The sequence below is a fragment of the Eublepharis macularius genome, chromosome 18 (assembly GCF_028583425.1).
Source record: "Eublepharis macularius isolate TG4126 chromosome 18, MPM_Emac_v1.0, whole genome shotgun sequence".
Classification (NCBI taxonomy): domain Eukaryota; kingdom Metazoa; phylum Chordata; class Lepidosauria; order Squamata; family Eublepharidae; genus Eublepharis; species Eublepharis macularius.
The window spans coordinates 2789997-2808157 of record NC_072807.1 but is presented as its reverse complement, the minus strand read 5'-3'; the positions used below and the strand labels follow the sequence as shown (position 1 = coordinate 2808157).

At 46.9% G+C, this 18161-nt stretch overlaps 1 protein-coding gene across 2 annotated transcripts in view; it reads right to left on the bottom strand.

Annotated features, from left to right (window-relative positions):
• Positions 1 to 18161, bottom strand: part of PTPN6 (protein tyrosine phosphatase non-receptor type 6) — a 45194-nt gene that overhangs the window by 26758 nt on the left and 275 nt on the right. The window contains exons 2-4 of one of the 2 annotated variants that reach the window (XM_055002803.1): positions 17432 to 17501; positions 10974 to 11096; positions 8769 to 8963 (exon numbers count right to left, since the gene is read on the bottom strand). In XM_055002803.1, coding sequence (XP_054858778.1) covers positions 8769 to 8963; positions 10974 to 11096; positions 17432 to 17445 — 332 coding nt within the window. In that variant the 5' untranslated portion in view covers positions 17446 to 17501. Of the gene's footprint in view, positions 1 to 8768; positions 8964 to 10973; positions 11097 to 11858; positions 12121 to 17431; positions 17502 to 18161 lie in introns of those variants that run through there. The other variant, XM_055002804.1, reaches the window with a different exon arrangement.

The window sequence follows — 18161 nt, the reverse complement described above, 5'->3', positions numbered from 1 at the left end:
TATTGCCTCAAATTTTTAAGTGGAAATGCCAAGGATTAAACTGGGGGACCTTCTACTTGCCAAACTTCAGGTTCTGAGCCTCAGAATCCCTGGTAAACCGAGTAGCAGCAAAAACTTCATTTTGAATGATATTTTTTCATAGGGGGAACTTTGCTTGGGCAATGGAGAATTTTGGAACACCTCCTGCTTTGGCTGTTATCACCGTCCTCAGTTATTATCCAATTTTGCAATAATCACAACCAGAGGCTTATTTTTCTGGCCATCTATTTCCTTTTGCTGCCTCTGCAAATGCAACAATTCTTTGAAAAAATAGATGCATGTACAGTTGCAGGCAGTTAAAAGTAAGCATGGCCGTGGAAGCACAGACCAGTTCACAGGCGGAGGAACCACATCACAGGTACCACAGAGGCAGCTGATGCTTCCATGTGGGTGAGCTCATAAAGGCACACAGCTTGCACAGAAGAATCCACCGGGCTGCAATAGGATATTGCAGCACTTCCAAGCCATTGTGTGTGAGAAAGACTTCCCTTATATCTGTACAGCCACCATAAAGTTTTTAAAAACCCAAACCTGTAGCCTTGTTCAGATGCGCCAACTGTTTCTGGACATGCTTATGTGGCAGAGGAACTTTGAAGGTGTTTGGCTGCCTTATAATGAAACAAGGGAATCAGCATGAAATTATGGCCATTTCAGCTGAGCCCAAACCCTAAAACACAATCCACATAGTATCTTTATAGGATCAACCAAGTAACACATAACTCTGTCTTTTGGTGCTACACCTCTGAAGATGCCAGCCACAGCTGCTGGCGAAACGTCAGGAACTACAATGCCAAGACCACGGCAATACAGCCCGGAAAACCCACAACAACCATCGTTCTCCGGCCGTGAAAGCCTTCGACAATACATCATAACACATAACAGTTCTCCAGAACTCTTCTTCTGGCCAGAAGCTATAAAAAAAAATTAAACTAAAAAATAGGGTAAGGAAAGCATTTCAGGACATGATGCAAAATCCTGGTGTTGTTTGCCTGGTGCTATAGAGGTGAGATGCAGGTATCTAGTGATACCCAGCTTTTCTATGAGCAAGAGGCCATAAAATGGTCAGATAACCACAGAAAACACAAAGACAGCAATGGCCCTTATATCTCACCTCCTAGTGAGGACAGATTTTTTTTTGGTTGGATTTCAGATGAAGCCTTTTAGTGAGAGATGGAAGACCACAGAGTGGGGGGAGGGGGTATTCCTACCTGGGTCTCCCAGGTCCAAGTCCAGCACTCTAGCCATTATGCCACACTATCTCTCTAGGCAATGGAAGATGGTTTTCACGGGGAGTGGAAGGTTAAAAATAAAGAAGGACATGTCAAGGGTTTTATCCAAAGACCTAATTGAGGTGGGTAGCCTTGTTGGTGTGCGGCAGAACAGCAGGATGAGAGTCTAGTGGCACCTTAGAGCCAAGCTACAAGTGACGCTTGACCCAGGTTGGACACTTGTCAGCTTCCCTCAAGTTTTGATGGGAAATGTAGGCATCCTGGTCTTGCAGCTGTAATGGAGAGCCAAGCTGTAAAACCAGGACGCCTACATTTCCCATCAAAACTTGAGGTAAGCTAACAAGTGTCCAACCTGTGTCAGGCATCACTTGTGGCTTGGCTCTTAGAGACCAACAGGATCTCTGTCTGTTGTGACTCTCTGCAAACCTTGCTGGTCTCTGTGGCGCCGCTGGACTCTCATCCCGCTATCCAAAGGCCTGGGCTTTCAACAGCAGCTTGAAACATTTGCAAGGGGTGTTTGCTTTAATTGCTAAATATTAACATTTCAAAGGTTGTTACTTCACTCACAGCAATTCTGAATTCTGATTGTCACATCCAGGCCCTCCTAGTTGGGTGATTGAAGGGGGGGGGAATCAAATGGTACTTTTCTACTGCCAAGAAAAATTATTTAAAATAAAAAGCAAATCTTTAATGGTACCTCAGTTTTCTGACCTTCTTTGGCTGACACTAGAGGTGCCTCCACTGGGAGATGCAGGTCGCTCGGGTTGCCACGTCCCTGGGTTGCCCAACTGAGGAGCAGGGGCGGGCGGGGGAGAAGGTACTTAGCTCGGGGCAAAGGGTAGTGGCAGAATTTACATCCAAAAAATGGCATGGAGGAAAGGCGTAAATTCTTTCATAGAATCACAGAGTTGGAAGAGACCTTACAGACCATTTAGTCCAACCCCCTGCCCAATGCAGGAACATCCCTGGCAAGGGTTTGTCCAGCCGCTCCTTGAAGACCGCTAATGAGGGGGAACCCACCACAGCCCAAGGCAGCCGATTCCACTGCTGAACTACTCTTAACATGAAGAAGTTTTTCCTAACGTCCAGCTGGTACCTTCCCTCCTGTAGTTTAACCCATTTTTTTCCAGTCCTATCCCCTGCTGCCAACAGGAACAGCTCCCTCCCCTCCTCCAAGTGACAGCCTTTTAAATACTTAAAGAGAGCAATCATGTCTCCCCTCAGCCTCCTCCAAACTGAGCATTCCCAGGTCCCCCAGTCTTTCCTTGGAGGGCTTGGCCTCCAGGCCTCTGATCATCCTGGTTACTTTCCTCTGCACCCGTTTCAATTTGTCCACATCCTTTTTGAAGTGAGGCCTCCAGAACTGCACACAGTACTCCAGGTGGGGCTTGACCAACACAGTATATAGTGGGACAATGACATCCTGTGATGGATGTTACGCCTTTGTTCATACACTCCAAGACTGTATTTGCTGTTTTTGCTGTTGCATCACACTGACTGCTCATATTGAGCTTCCCAGCCATCCATACCCCAAGATCTTGTTCACACAAACTGCTACCCAGAAGTGTATCCCCATCCAGTAGAGATGCTTTGCATTTTTGTTACCCAGATGCAGAACCCAGCACTTACCCGTGTTAAATTGCATCTTATTCAAATCTGCCCACTTTTCCAGTGTGTTCTGATCTCACTGGGGTCCCAATGTAATCCCCTCTAGGAGGCTCCTTTTAAAAGAAATGTAAAGAGATGGAAGATCCAGTCACAGATCTCCGATACCTCCTCTGGCCCATCAATATGTAACGTCCTCCAGGAAAGTAACCGTGCACAGTCACGGGCTTACTATTCGTGATAATCAAAAATACCATTTGAACACTGCAGATGGCAAAGCAGCGTGGCCAGAGCAAAAAATTTGTAGGTAGGAGGAAAGTCAAGTGTATGCACGCACGCACATGCACGCACACGCACACGTGTACAGCTTCTCTCCTCCAAAATCCCACCTCCCAAAAAATGAGAATGGAGCTTTCTTACACAGGTTTGTGCCTCACATCCCCTGTCTTTATTAGCCCCATAACATGCTATGAAGGGAACTGAAATGAAGTGCTCGCATTATGGCCCGCTGAGTGCCTGGCCCCTGGACCACACACGCAGCTGCAAAGTACATTCACTTGGAGACAAACCACTGGCGAAAGAAGCCAGGAGACTTCAGCAAGGATGAGAAGGGATTAAAAATCCTTCTCTGCAAGACTCATAGATCTATTCTTGGATATAGTCAATATTTTATGAGCATCTGTTGTGATAGCTTTTTAAAAAATATTGTTGATAATAAGGTGATCAACACATATGAAACTGTCAAACTTTTTTTTTTAAAACAAAACGATTCATGCCTTTGGCATGCATGCTCTGCTCATGGGCCCATTTAATCGCTTTTAAGAAAAGCCAATGTGTACGTAAGACCAAGGAGTTGTCCAGAAATAGAGGTACGCCTGAAGAATAATCAACAGTCGTCTGAGATATGGAAGCAGCAGCAGGTGCTGCTCTCCCCAAATGGCATCCCACTCGGAGATTTCCCTGGGGCTTTCCATACACCGAGGCTTCTGGTCATGTGAACTGATTGCCAGTAGGAGGCAACCACTTTTCACTTTCAAGAACAAAAATGTCTCCACTGAAGTTTCGTGGCCTTCCCCACCCACACTTTTTGTAAAAAAAATACACTTAGCCACATGATTGATTTCTCTGTGCATTCATATAGATTTCAAGACAAATGTTGCTCCTATATATGAATGTACGTCAAGCCCAGTAGTGTGCGTTCCAAGTTCAACTGGCATCAACTCTCCAGAGTCTGTGGAGATCTTTTCAACAGGTGATGCTAGAAATTGGCAGGGGGGAAGCTGCGCTTCTGCGCACAACACCTATGGACTCTACCACTGAGTAATAATAACCAGGGCTTTTTTTCAGCGGGAACGCGGGGGAACGGAGTCCCTGAACCTCTTGAAAATGGTCACATGGCTGGTGGCCCCGCCCCCTGATCTCCAGACAGAGGGGAGTTGAGATGGCCCTCCACGCTGCCAAGCGACTTCAGTGTGGTTTAGTTATTCCTGCTGGAGTTTGAACTTGTGTCGTGCATCTCTAATACTCAAAATCAGTCCCCCCAATCTCATGTGAAGCCATTTACTCAAAGTGAATGCAGAATGTACTTTCTGAATCGTCTTAGATGTGCACTAAGGATGGGTAAGGCATGTTGATAACACCAGGGCTTTTTTTCAGCGGGAACGCGGGGGAACGGAGTTCCGGAACCTCTTGAGAATAATCACATGGCCGGTGGCCCTGCCCCCTGATCTCCAGACAGAGGGGAGTTGACATGGCCCTACGCGCCGCAGGAGCGGCGCGTAGGGCCATCTCAACTCCCCTCTGTCTGGAGATCAGGGGGCGGGGCCACCAGCCATGTGACCATTTTCTCCGAGGGCAGCCCACTGAGTTCCGCCACCTCTTTCCCCAGAAAAAAAGCCCTGATAATAACCAAGGAAGCTTTGAGGCTGAGTACCTGATTGTTTTCCCCTGCAATTTTTGGTTGCTATGGTGGCTTAATGTTAAGACATCTGACTACGGAAGTGGGGGGGCCGGCAGAAGGTTGGGTGGCCAGATGTCCTCTTTTTCAGGGTAGTTTCAGATGGGTAGCTGTAATAGAAGAGCAAGATTCGGGTCCAGCAGCACCTTAAAGACCAACTAGATTTTCTGAGTATGAACAGTCAAGAGTCAGAGCTCCCTTCGTCAGATATCTGAACATCTGACAACGGGAGCTCTGACTCTCAAAAGCTCCTACCCTGGAAATCTTGTTGGTCTTTAAGGTGCTGCTGGACCTGGGTGTTGCCCTTTTGCAGGGGACAGTCTTTCTGAGGCCTATCCTTGTAAATGCTCAGATTCTGCTTCTGTCCAGTAAAATCACAGTTAGGAAAAGGGAGGCTCAAGCTGACTAATCTGTCTGGAGCGAATAAATAAAGATGAAGAACCCTGTAAAGGAGATCAGGAGGGAAGGGCCTCGGAAAGTTCCCCGTTCACAGTGAGCACTCAGACAGCAGATGGAGCTGCCACTAAGTATTTCTCCATAAAGTACTGTAACGCTGCATAAATTTGCATCTGTGACATATGCAAACTAGCACATGCACATATTGTTCTTCCCCTCCCCTTTGTCTTCTTTTTTTGGGTCATCCACAGATGGCCAGTCTAGCTGGAAGGCAGCTTATGGAAAGCTCGTCAAATGCCTGCTAGCAATGTATTATAGCAAGACTCATTCCACACATTCCACAGATACAAACCCAAGTAAGCCCCTGAGTGCCCACTCAAAACCAAAGTGCAACCAGACCTGAGGAAAAGTGCCCCCTGACCCCAAGGTGGCCATTGGCCTTACCCTGGGCGTATAAAAAGGGGCCACAAGAACTAAGCACGGATGCAACCCTTCCCGTCCTCCCCCTGCCTAGGTTCACAGGATCAGCATTGCTGTCAGATGGCCACCAAAAACCTCCAATGAAGGCAGTCTTTACTAACAGTCCAGTAAAGTCAGTCAAAGTGATTATTCCTATATCACAGATGGGGGAGGGGGCTCAGTGACTGCAGTTTGCCAAAAGACGCTTAATGAAGTCACGGATTTAAACCAGGACCTTCTCAGCTCAGACTTCATGGCTGCCGTGCTGCACCTGCTCTTGACAGGTAGGCTTTGGATATATTTATACCAGCTCTTGCTACGAATGAAAATGGCTAGTAGTACCTAGAACCTAAAGTCCTTCTTGCTTCCAAAGCTCTTCATATGGATGCTAGCAGTTTATTACATACCCTCTCACCAACATCCTACTATGTGGCTCAGTGACAGAGCATCTACTTGGCATGCAGAAGGTCCCCAGTTCAATCCCCACCATCTCCAGTAAGAATCAGGGCATAAGTGATGTGAAAGGCCTCGACCCTGAGACCCTGGAGAGCTGAGGCCAGCCTGAGCAGGCAGTGCTGACTTTGATGGACCAAAGGTCTGATTCAGAATAAAAGGCAGCTTCATATATTTGAGTCTAGACAAACTTTGTGGAATGTTTCTCCCCCGTTTTCCATGGCAGTGTATGTTTCTTTTAATTTTTCAACAGTGCACCCAGGCAGGCAGATCATATTCTGACAAGTGTGTTATATGTCACAGTAGTTTCAGTTGAAGAAAAAACTCAAAAATACTAAAAACCATGAAGAGGAGAAACAGAAAAGCTGCTGTAGCACAGTGGTTAAGTGGTGTGGCTGTGAATCAGCACTCTGCTGGTTTGAATCCCACTCCAGCCATGAGCTCAGTAGGTGGCTTTGGGTGAGTCACTCCTCTCAGCCCAGCTCCCCAGCTGTTTTGTGGGGATAATAATAATACTAACTTGTTCACCGCTCTGGGTAAGGCACTAATCTGTCTAGAAGAGCAGTATATAAGCGCTGTTGTTGTTATTATTAAAAGGTATAAGAAAAGGTAGGACATGCTTTCCCTCTGCCAAGACTCCTGAAAAAGTCTGCAGACCTTCTTGGTATTTTGGAGTGATTATTTAGCTAAGGGCTTTTGCCATGATTTGAAGCATTTTTAACATGTATGTGTTTCCATAGATGTTTGTGAATATTTTAATGTAACTGATTAATTGATTAATTAATAGACATATAATTAACCAACTAAAATGATTTATTCCAGACTGCCTAGATTTGCTATAAACAACTTCTAAAATAAATATTATAGCCTTGAAAATTTAGCATTTTTGTATTATTTGTTTATAGGATGAGGCTACACTAGCAAACAGGAATGGACATTAATCCAACTCTTTTCAATTCCACAAGTTTGTCGGTCACAGCAACAAGGAACTCAAAACTATTTAAACTGTTATCTATGAGTTCTTGCCTTGATGTCCAAAACACTGGTTGTCTGGATGGGACCAGGAATAGAACCAGAATGATCAGAGCCAAAGGAAAAGCCACTGGGTCATGAGAAAGCCTGAAGGAACTGGCCTAGGTCAAGGCAGGGCAGAATATGGCAGGTGATAGGTGGAGTTTGTTAGACTTTTGCAGGTCACGGCAAGGTGGATTTCAGCAGAATGTGGGCTTCCCTGGCTTCTGAGACCCCAGTATTTGTTGCCTGTGAAAATGCAGTTCTACACTTCAGTCCACTAAAAGGCAAGTGAGCTGAACAGTAGTATTATTTTCCTGCAACAGTGAATGTAATCCAGGGCTTTTCACCCCTTTTAACTGAAAAATCAATACAAACCAAATTCTGCAAAGTCTAAGGAGGCACTATTTTTATTGGGTTCTCCCAGCAAAGAATGCAAAATAGCACCAATCAAAGATAATCACAAGTGAAAGTATTCAGTTCTGCTACCTTAAACCAGACAAGGTGGACTAGGCACAAGCAGGACTGAGTAATAAAACGGAGTCTCTCATCCTTTCCTGCTGAGAATTTCTGTTGTTATATCTCAAGCTGCCAAAAAGTCACGCTGAGATCAGATCAGGCCTGTGTGAACACAGATGACAAGCTATGTATGGTAACCTCGTTCTTTTCTGAAAAATCGGGGTGGGGGTGGGGGTGGGGGGCACTATCAACATCCACCAAAGCTCCTACCACCTTCCTAAAATCGACAGTGGGTGCCTAAGGAAGTGGGACTGCTATTCTCACAGTGTCAAACCTTTCACAATTGGCCAGATTGACAGCTGTGCAGTGGGCCTTCCTCCTCTGCAGGGAAGAAACAGTTAAGTCCACTGTGACCCAGCTGTGAGGAAGCCACGTGATGGAAAATCTGCAGGGGAGGGGAGACAAAAGAGCTCAAAAGCTTTCGTAAGTGCCTGGAGGGCAGAAGTTTCCAACCGCAAGGGAGGAAGCAGCAGGCTCCATGACCAACTGTTGCCTGCTGGATGCAAAAGAAGAAGAGAACAGGAGGGAGATTATATCGATCCCCTGTAGAGACTCCTAATTGTAGCATGAACTGTCAAGCCCTTTGCTGCCATCCACACACCTGAATTGCAGAGCAGAGGGGACTGAGACCAGCCGACCTGCTTTGGTACGAATTGCAGGCCAAGGGGCACGACAGGCAACTTTGCCACAGAGGCAGAAAGGAAGCTGGAAGAAAGCTGCTGGTGAGCCACGCGTGCCCTGGACCGATAAGGGTGCCCGCTATCGTACACCTGACGCTCTGCCTCTACACCTTATCAACGCCACAGTTTTCAGTGAACCCAAAATAGCAAATCAGGGAGGCACAGGAAATCCAGTTTCCAAATATGAGTCAAATCAATACCAAAATATTATGTACCAATATGCAGAAAGGCAGATTGCAGGGTGCAGCCTTCCTCTGGGTACTGATCTTTCCCAGTAAAAGAAGGGTGCAAGAGTAAAAAAGGGGGGGGTGAAGAGGGGAGATGACTAGTTTGTGGGAACCATCAATCTAAACGGGAAAGACGGGGGGGGGGAGGAAATGGAGAGAGCAGTACGCGCAAGTGGGCCTGCTTCAGCCATACCTTTCTGTCGTGGGATCGGAGCAGTTCAGTGGATATTTCAAGTCGATGATGGTCCCATCTTTATCTTGCAGGGATCCCTGTTGCTGTGTGTAATATTCCACCAGTTCAGACAAAGTGGCAAACTTCTCCCCACCATAAAGGTCATAAAAATCCCCGGTATTCTGGATACGGATGTGGGTTACCTGCTCCCCAACCCTGCAGGGAGAGGCAAAGGGTCAAGAAACACTGATGGTCCTAGGACCGGGGAGGCGGGAGAATATGGTGAAGCCACGGTCCTCCACCCACGGCCCTCCCCAACCACAGGAGTTCAATGAACAGGAGCCAAAGGGAAAGGAGAAGCAGAGTTTGTTTACACCAGGACTTAGTCTCAGGGCCAAGCTACAAGTGACGAGTTACACTTGCCTGGCAAGTGAGCAGACTCACGTGTATTCCTCCCTGTTCACTTGCCATTCACTTGCTCTGCACTTGATCAAGTGGAGGGCAAGTGAACAGGGAGGAATACACGTGAGTCTGCTCACTTGCCAGGCAAGTGTAATTCGTCACTTGTAGCTTGGCTCTCAGCTGCTTTCAAGGTCAAGGCTCGGTCCCAGAACATACAATCGGCTTTGCCCCACCACTCACGCCCCTCATTCAAACCAGAGAGCCAGGGGAAATGTTGTCATCCCAGAATCTAAACGGATGGTGTACTTAGAAAAGTGAAAGTCAGCTCTCTATTATGGATCCTACTTAAACTTTTCTGGCAGCCACTCAAGCCCTCCTGAGCATGAACAGGAGGTGCATTCCCTACTTCTGAAACAAACCCCCAAATTGAAAGAAAGGGCAAACCCTGTGAGATAGAGCTGCCACTGAAACATTTGAGTTAAATTTGAAGCAAAGCTGAGGGGTGTTCCTTAGGAAAGGAATCCAGGGAAATCTTGTGGGAAATGAAGGTTTTCTGCAACTGTTCTTCCAGTAACATTTCTCAGGAGAGTTCTGTAGAATCATAGGGTTGGATGGTACCTCCGGGGTCATCTAGTCCAACCTGCTGCACAATGCAGGAAATTCACCAATACCTCCCACCCACCCCCAACACCCAGTGACCCCTACTCCATGCCCAGAAGATGGCAAAACACCATCAGGACCCCCTAGCCAAACTGGCCTGGGGGAAACTGAACCCAAGGCCACCTCCTGAGTTGCAGCGCCTCCCTTAAATTAAACTGCCTTCTCCTTAGACCGACCCTTGGTCCATCAAGAACAGCACTGTGTGCTCACGCCAGCAGCTGCTCTCCAGGGTCTCGGGCAGAGGCCTTTCCCGCCACCTCCTCCCTGGTTGTTTGAACTGGGCTTATAGCCCTGAGGTTCTTCAGGCATTAGGAAGCAGATGGAGGGAAGCCAAAAGCATTTAAGAAAACCTTTGAAACTGGGTTGAGAGGGGGAAGAATTTACACGTCCCACGCAGGCTGGGGAGGCTGACGGTAAGGAAGGCTGCAGCTGGCCCCAGCTGTCAGCTGTCGGTTTGGGAGCTGTACAGCTAAGAGACGCTGCTGAAGGAAGCCCCCAAGGGGAGGCTTGCAGCCTGAGCCCACTGCCAGGAAAGGGCTTTGCATGATCCTGACAGCTCCCCAGATGCAATCACCTTGAGGAAGTGTTTGGACACTGAGGGGGAGAAGTACAGTTGCCAGAAAAAAGAAGAGCTTGCATATAGTTCCTAGTTCCTACAATGACTATTAGGTCAGTTGCCACAGCAGGGAGGAGCAAGGCTGTCATTTTAAGCATCGAATGGAAAACTTGCAAAAACACAGCAAAGTTCCATCCCCAACCCTGAAAAAAAAAGTGATCCCCGACTTCTGGTCCCCCAGTAGACCTGGGCAGGGGTTGCGGCTCAGCGTCAGAGCATCTGTTTGCCCTGCAGAAGGCCACAGGGTCAGCCCCTGGTATTTCCAGGGATAGAGAGAAACTTTAGAGGGAGAGGATCCCCAGGCAGCCCATTTCGATCCCTCTTCCTTCATCTCCATCCCCCCTCCATTTCCACCCTTCCCTTCCCAGTAGGTCCCCCAAGTCCCTATTCCAATTTGCCTAGCAGTTCTCTGGACGTTTTAAAAAGGAAACATGGAAACAGCCCCAGAGCATCATTCACAGACAGTGAGACCAGAAGGACAGAATGCAAAGAGCCCCTCGGAAATGAATCGTCATTGGAGGCCTGGAGACCAACAGCTGGACAGTTACCTGACAGAAAGGGAGAAATCACCCTTGTTCTTCCGGCTGGGCCGAGCCAAAAAACTGCCATGGACTCCTCGTGCTTTGAGCAAGGCCTCGGCGTCTATGCCACTCAGGTCACGGTGGAACCACCTAATTGGTGACAAGGGGAATAAAAAGGAAGAATTAGGACAGCTGGGGAAGGGAGGAGAGAGGGACGGATAGACTCTACCCTAAAACCAGAAGAGTCAGAAAGCAGGTCAAGTTCTTTCTGCACTCCTCCTTTCCTGGCAGTTCCAGCTGAGCTCTGGTTCAGACATGCAGGTCCGTGCACGGAGCTTCAGGGGGCAAACAGCATGTGTGAATGAACTGGCAGAGATGAAACACTGCAACAGAACCCTCGAGCCACTTATAGTACAATACTTCTCAACTGAGCCTGTTCACACATTCAGCTGCCAGTCATAATAAACTGCTGAGTAATCCAGTGATGTAAAGCACAGGGGGGAAAGTTGCAACCTTCTCCTCTTACCCAGCACTTTCTGGCCTTGAACCACACTCTCACATGTACAGATTTCACAGGCACAAAGCTTTTTCCATGCTGGGAAAAACCTCCCCTTCTAAAAATCTTTATGACAAGGGGCTGTTAAAAAACATAGAAGTTGGTCCAGTAAACCAGGTGGCAAACCTAGAAATGTGGGGGCAACCTTAGGCAACTGGTCAGGTGGTGAAGCAATCCAACTCTCTCTCTCCCCCACACGCCACATCCCCACAGCCAGATTCAGTGAATGGAATGGTCCCCCCTCTAGCCAGACCCATTGCATGTATGAAGTCCTTCCCAGCTCTAGTGCCCGGAGGGTATCTTTCAAAGGACGGGGCAGAGAGGGGCGAACAGCCACCCGTCAGCTCTCTCCTTACCTCATTATTGACAGGGGACTTCAGGCAGAGTCAAAAGAATGGTCAAAGCAACTGGAGAACCTTCCTTTTCAGATAAAAGAGAAGCGTCTAATATCTCAGTGAGTCTTCCTGGCTCTTAAGTACTCCTTCCGTGTCTGTGGCCCTTTACTACCACACACATTTCCTCTGCCTCTCAGCGTTTCGTGGTCTACTCCACCATCTGTCTGCAATGGTGGGTATGAACGGACAGGCAAGCAGAATGGAGGCAAAGGCACCATGCAGAGTTGCTGCTTGCGATTACAGGAACAGGAAGCATCTCTAACTTATCGCCAGTCTCCGTTGCAAGCTGCGTGGCGCCCACTTCTTCTTCTCCTTTCGTCTCTTCTGCTTCTGTGACTGTCCCTCGCTCCCCTTTCATCATTATTTCTGGCACTTTTTAAACTGTGTTTTTGCCACAGGAGTGGAGAACCAGCACAGGCAACCACCACCAATATGTATTTATTTATTTAGAATATTTCTGTGTTGCTTCTTCAGAGTTCTGCTCGAGTTAGCTTACAATTAGAGACTCTGAACCCCAAAGGCACATGAATTCAAAAGACCCATCACCAAACCTGAACTTCCTATAGCAGGGGTCCCCAACCTTGTTGAACCGTTGGACATTTTGGGAATTTTGATTACAGGGATTGGGCTCCACAACAAAATGGCTGACAGGAGAGGAGCTGGATCCAATTGATGTTGGGAGGTTCTGCAGTGGAGACCACATTTCCAAGTTGGTGCTCCCTGTAGACACAGAAGGAAGGCCTCATGGGCTCTTCTGAAACATCTCCTGCTCCACCGAAGTGGAGAAGAAGTCAGGATTTGCTCAGTTTTAGGGAAGAGATGCTTTGGGGAAGAAGCAAGTGGGCAAATACATCAGCAAGTGCCAAGGTACCCCTGGGAATTACATTGAGGACCACTGTCCTAGAGTGCACTCACCTAACACCTGAGTAAACTGGTATTGTTCTCCCAATGAGTGAAAAAACTGGCTATTTCCCCAGATTTCTGAACTGGTAAGGAGTATTGTAAGATTATTCTTACTGCATGACAGTACAATACGGACAGATGACATCCAGGGGGCTACGTGCATACCATAGTAAGTTAACTACTTGGCCCAGGTTCTTACTCACAGTTCGGCCTGTCTGGCCTCTGGGTTGAATCCGGACTAAAGGCCATTTCCATACATCCTAAAAAGAGTGCTCCACTCACCGAACACTGGCGGCTTTTTCGTTGGATTTCTGACATCTCCGTTTCCAAAATGGATGCAGGCAGTTTTCTCAGCGCCAAGAAAACGGAAGCAAAACTGCCTGTTTGGGGCACTCCTTTTAGGACATGTGGAAAAAGCCTAAATTTTCTGCGAATGGAAGGCATGTCTGCCTTCTACAACTTTTCAGCCCATCTGACACCTTGGCAGTGGCTGTGTTTGCCCACCCCCTGGGCAGCCAGCTTGGTACTGGCCACACACTCCAGCCCACTCAGCAGCTGGTTCAAGGGCCACCCCTTGATTAGGCCTAGGGTGGCCCTAATGGGAGCTGTGGGGGGAGGGGGGAGGCAGCAGAGGGTGCAGTGATTCTGGGACCCCATCCTGGACTTTTGCTCACAGCCCCCAAAATCACTGTGACAACATAAAGGAGACAGAAATTGGAAAATAGCACAGAGGAAAAGACAGCTGCCTCCTTCCCTGATGCCCAGGCCTCAGTCCGGATTTGGGTGTGTGCGCACATGCATATGCCTACCTGCTAATTATACTTTTTAAGAGATGACTGATCCGTCTAGGATGTTTCCATACAGCAACATTGCAACTTTAAATGCAGAGGCCTTTGCAGTGGCAACACAGCAGTTTCCCTCACAACTTCCTTGCCTTACACCTGTACTCCCCCCCCCCCGCCAGCTACCATTTCCTCCCCCTCAACTGGAGGATTTTTTAATTAAAATTGCTATATCACTATAGAGTTATGACATTATAACAGTCTATTGCAACCACACTATAGGTTTTAACTTTCATTTTTTAAAAAGGAAATCTCTAGGCCTTCTGTTGTGGAATTATAAGGAGAAAGGTGCAACCTGCACCTTTCCTTGTAGAACTCTGCTGTAGTGTTATCATGTTACAGCAATCAATTGACACAACCTATTAATCCCCAGCTTTTGTTATAAGTAAAAAAATAAGTCTCTATCCTTTTTTGTTGTAAGGGGGAAGGTACAAGTTGTGCATTTCTCCTTATAACTCTGCAACAAAAGGTCTAGGAACATACTTTTTTTAAAAAAAGCTCAGACCTACTAGATTGCTTAAATAGATTGCTATAATGCTATTGCAATCTTGCAATCCTTATTTTTTTAAAAAAGCCTGAAAACCCTTCAGTGCAAGGAGGGAGAAATGGTGGCCATAGGGGCTGAGGTGAAAACGGCCACGCTGTGGGCAGCACCTGCAAAATGCACCCTATCCACATGGCATCTGAAGGTTCTTTGACTACAACCTTTCCAAACCAGGGATCCCATTCCACTGTAAGGAGCAAAACATCCACGTAAAAGCAGCTATACTACCTGTACTGACTGACAGTGGTTTTCGAAGATCTCAAGGAGAAACTTCTCCCAGTAAATCTGGCAACCGTCCATTCAGATGCGTTTGCGGCGGTTCCACACACTACGGGACAGCTATCAGCAAGGTCCCCAGGCTTCTGTCGTTTTGAAGAATGTGCAAAATGGAATTGGCTAAGAGGGCATTCTTATAAAGGGAGCGGACCACAGCCTCACAGGCCAGCTCAGGTGGTGACCTCTGAAGAACACACGGGAACACATGAAGCTGCCTTTCACTGGAACAGGCCATCGGTCCATCGAGGTCGCCTCCTCCATCTGGCAGTGGCTCTCCGGGGTCTCGGTCTCAGGCATTTCACATCACCTGCTGCTTGTTCCTTTTGACTGGAAATGTGGGGACTCGGCCCTGGGCTCTTCTGCCAAGCAAGAGCTCTACCGCTGACCCCCAGGCTCTTCTCTTTTTCGATATTGTTTTGTTGCCTTAAACAACCGCCGTATTACTTTGTTTTATTAAGAATCTTGCTATTAGATTGCTTTCTATAAGGGATACATTTTATTTTATTATTTTATTTACTTCATTTATACCCTACCTTTCCCAACAAGGGGGACTCAAGGTGGCTTACAAAATTCTTCTCCCCTCCCTTTTATCCTTACAACAGCCCTGTGAGGTAAGTATATTGATGTTTTACATTTTATGCTACCGTGTTTTCATCTATGAAATGTGGTTGTGATCCGCTCTGAGCCCATTCACAGGGTGAGCGGACTATAAATCTAATTAGATAAACAAGTAAGTTAGGTTGAGAGTGGGAGACTGGATGAAGGTCCCCCAGCAAGAGTCCGTGGGGATTCGATCCAGATTCTCCCAGATCCCAGTTCAACTCACTAACCACGCTAGTGTAGTGTAATATTACTTACACCAACTGGTTTTGTTGCCTTAGACATTTTTAAAATTGTGTTATTCTTCCAATCCTGCTGTCCCAGTCCTGCTGCATTATTTTGTCCTGTAAAATTGGCCAATGTTTGCTTTTAAGTTTTTATTATATATTTTGTACTTTACTTGCTGACTGACTGAAAAGTCTTTCTCATACCTGTACTCTACTCAACCCCACTGCATTATTCTGTTTTAATAGTTATCTTTAATAGTTATCTTTGCTGTTCAATTCAATACTTTGAAATTTGCTTACTGGTTGACAGAATAGTTCTTATATTTGTAATCAGCTCTGGATCCCAGTGAGAAAGGCAGACTATAAATGAAACAAATGCTAATACATAGGGAAGCCAGGGACCTTCTTCAAGCAAAGCATATGCTCAGCTGTTTTTTTCTGGGAGAATGGACCCATTTGCAAAATGAAATACGAACAGGGCTTCTTTTGAGAGAGGCAACCAGCAGACACTCATTACTGCTTGTGTTTATAAGACCAGGGCTTTTTTTCAGCGGGAACGCAGGGGAACGGAGTTCCGGAACCTCTTGAAAATGGTCACATGGCCAGTGGCCCCGCCCCCTGATCTCCAGACAGAGGGGAGTTGAGATTGCCCTCCGCACCGCTGACTAAACTCCCCTCTGTCTGGAGATCAGGGGGCGGGGCCACTGGCCATGTGACCATTTTCTCGGAGGGCAACCCACTGAGTTCCACCACCTCTTTTCCCAGAAAAAAAGCCCTGTATAAGACCATTCAAATATTGGTCTCAAGGGCTTTATCACCCACCCTTATCACTCCAACCTGCTTCAAACTCTAATCCAGCAGCTATATTTTCTTTTCAGCAGTGGAGGAGGAAACCCCAGTCCACAGCACAACAAACTGGTGCCCTATGAAATCTGGACACCGTTGCATTTCAAGAATTAAGCACAACCAAGAAGCAACACAGGTGAAGGTAGATGGGATGCTGTAGCCACCACCTCTGAACACGTCTGCTTATGGCCACGTGAAAAATCCACACACAACGCCCCGGTAAGCTTTTTAAATTTTGTAACATCCAGTCAGGTGAAGAGTTCTGGTGAGCTCAAAAGTTTGCATAATGTTAATTTGATTGGGCCTAATTAAAGGTATCACAAGGATTCCATTCATGTAGCTACATGGCCTTCCAGAATGGCTCACCTTTTATCCCGTCAAATCCTAAAATTAAACACTAGTCATAAGACTTCAAGTGTATCAAGATAGGGTTGCCAGCTCCAAGTTGGGAAATTCCTGGAGATCTGGGGGGTGAAACCTGGAGAAAGAGGGGTTTGGGGAGGGAAAGGACCTTGGCATGGCAGAATTCCATAGAGTCCACCCCAAAAGTAGCCATTTTCTCCAGGTGAACTGATCTCTATGGCCTGGAGACCAGTTGTAATTCCGGGAGATCTCCAGCCACTACCTGGAGGCTGGCAACCCTATATCAAGATGGTATTAGCCCGAGACATCAGTTTCTGTGTGTGTGTGTGTGTGTGTGTGTGTGTATGTGAGAGAGAGAGAGAGAGCAGTTGCTCTCAGTGGCACAAGGAGAGCAGGACCAGAAGAACAGCCAAAGGACTCTGCTGCTTAAGTGTGAACCATTAACAGTCCTCCCAGACAATGCAGCTGCCTGCCTAACCCTTGGGTGGCTACAGAAATGATCAAACAGAAGAATAAAGCATGGCCACACTCTCTTCTTAAGTGGAGGTGCCCCCAAATCAACTTTATTGAATCTACCATCCAGGGGCAGACTGGCCATTTAGCTTACCGGGAAAGCTGCCAGAGGGCCACTGCCTTTGAAGGCTTCTGAGCCAAGCCCCTGTAGCTCCGTCTGCGTTGCAGGGCCATCCAGCTAAGTCGGCCCTGCAGTGCCACACCAGCCACTCAACCTGGCTTGTTCCTGGTGCAGTTTAACTTCCTACCCTACCCCACTCCCCCCCTGCCCCAGTCATCGTCACTCCCTCTGGCTAATAAAACTCCTGAGCTCAGTTCCCTTAGAGTTTCTGGTTTGCTTCTCTCCCACCTCCTCATGAAGGGTTCTGTTCCCTAATGCCCTAAGCAAGAGCTGGGCACCCTCACTTGGGCAAAACATACCTGCAGGATGGCATCAGGACCCCCCGCTAAGAAAGCCTGAGTAGGCAGGACTCCGTGGCCCGCAGCCCTTCTGGGAAAAACAAAGAAAAGAACAGAAACAATGTGGACACTATTAAATTCCATTAGGAAGGGATCATCTAAGGTTGCCAGGAATATACAAAGCTCTTTGCAGGGGGGGTTTGTAATAGTTTTGAATTCCGCATGAGATGACACTATATAGAAAATTATATACATTTCTATATGGCAATGATATATATTGCAATCTATTATAAAAATCCTCGATACATTGACAATAACTATTATTGTGGATTTTCCTGGGGTATTTACATGCCAAGATCATAAAATTTCACCAGTCCTTTAACTATTCAAGACGGTATCTCTCCACCTCTAAGTTACATGTTAATTTTCACATTGTCACATTCCACACTGTACTCCAGTCAAGGTTTCTTTTTATTCTTCCATAGTCCCCGCGGCCAATAATCAATTTAGCAGCTACTAACTTCCTCTGTATCTCCCCCCCTCCACCAATTTAATTCATCATTTCATAAAACCATCTCACAATGTGAAAAATGAATAACCTCCCGTTAATCACACTGAAAATGAATTTTCAAAGACTTGCATGATACATCTACTGCTTTAGAAAATTTAGCTACCCACCCGCCCACACACACACCTTTGGAGACCAGAAGTGCAAAAAAAAATCCCTGCCTCTTTGCTTTGACATAATCAA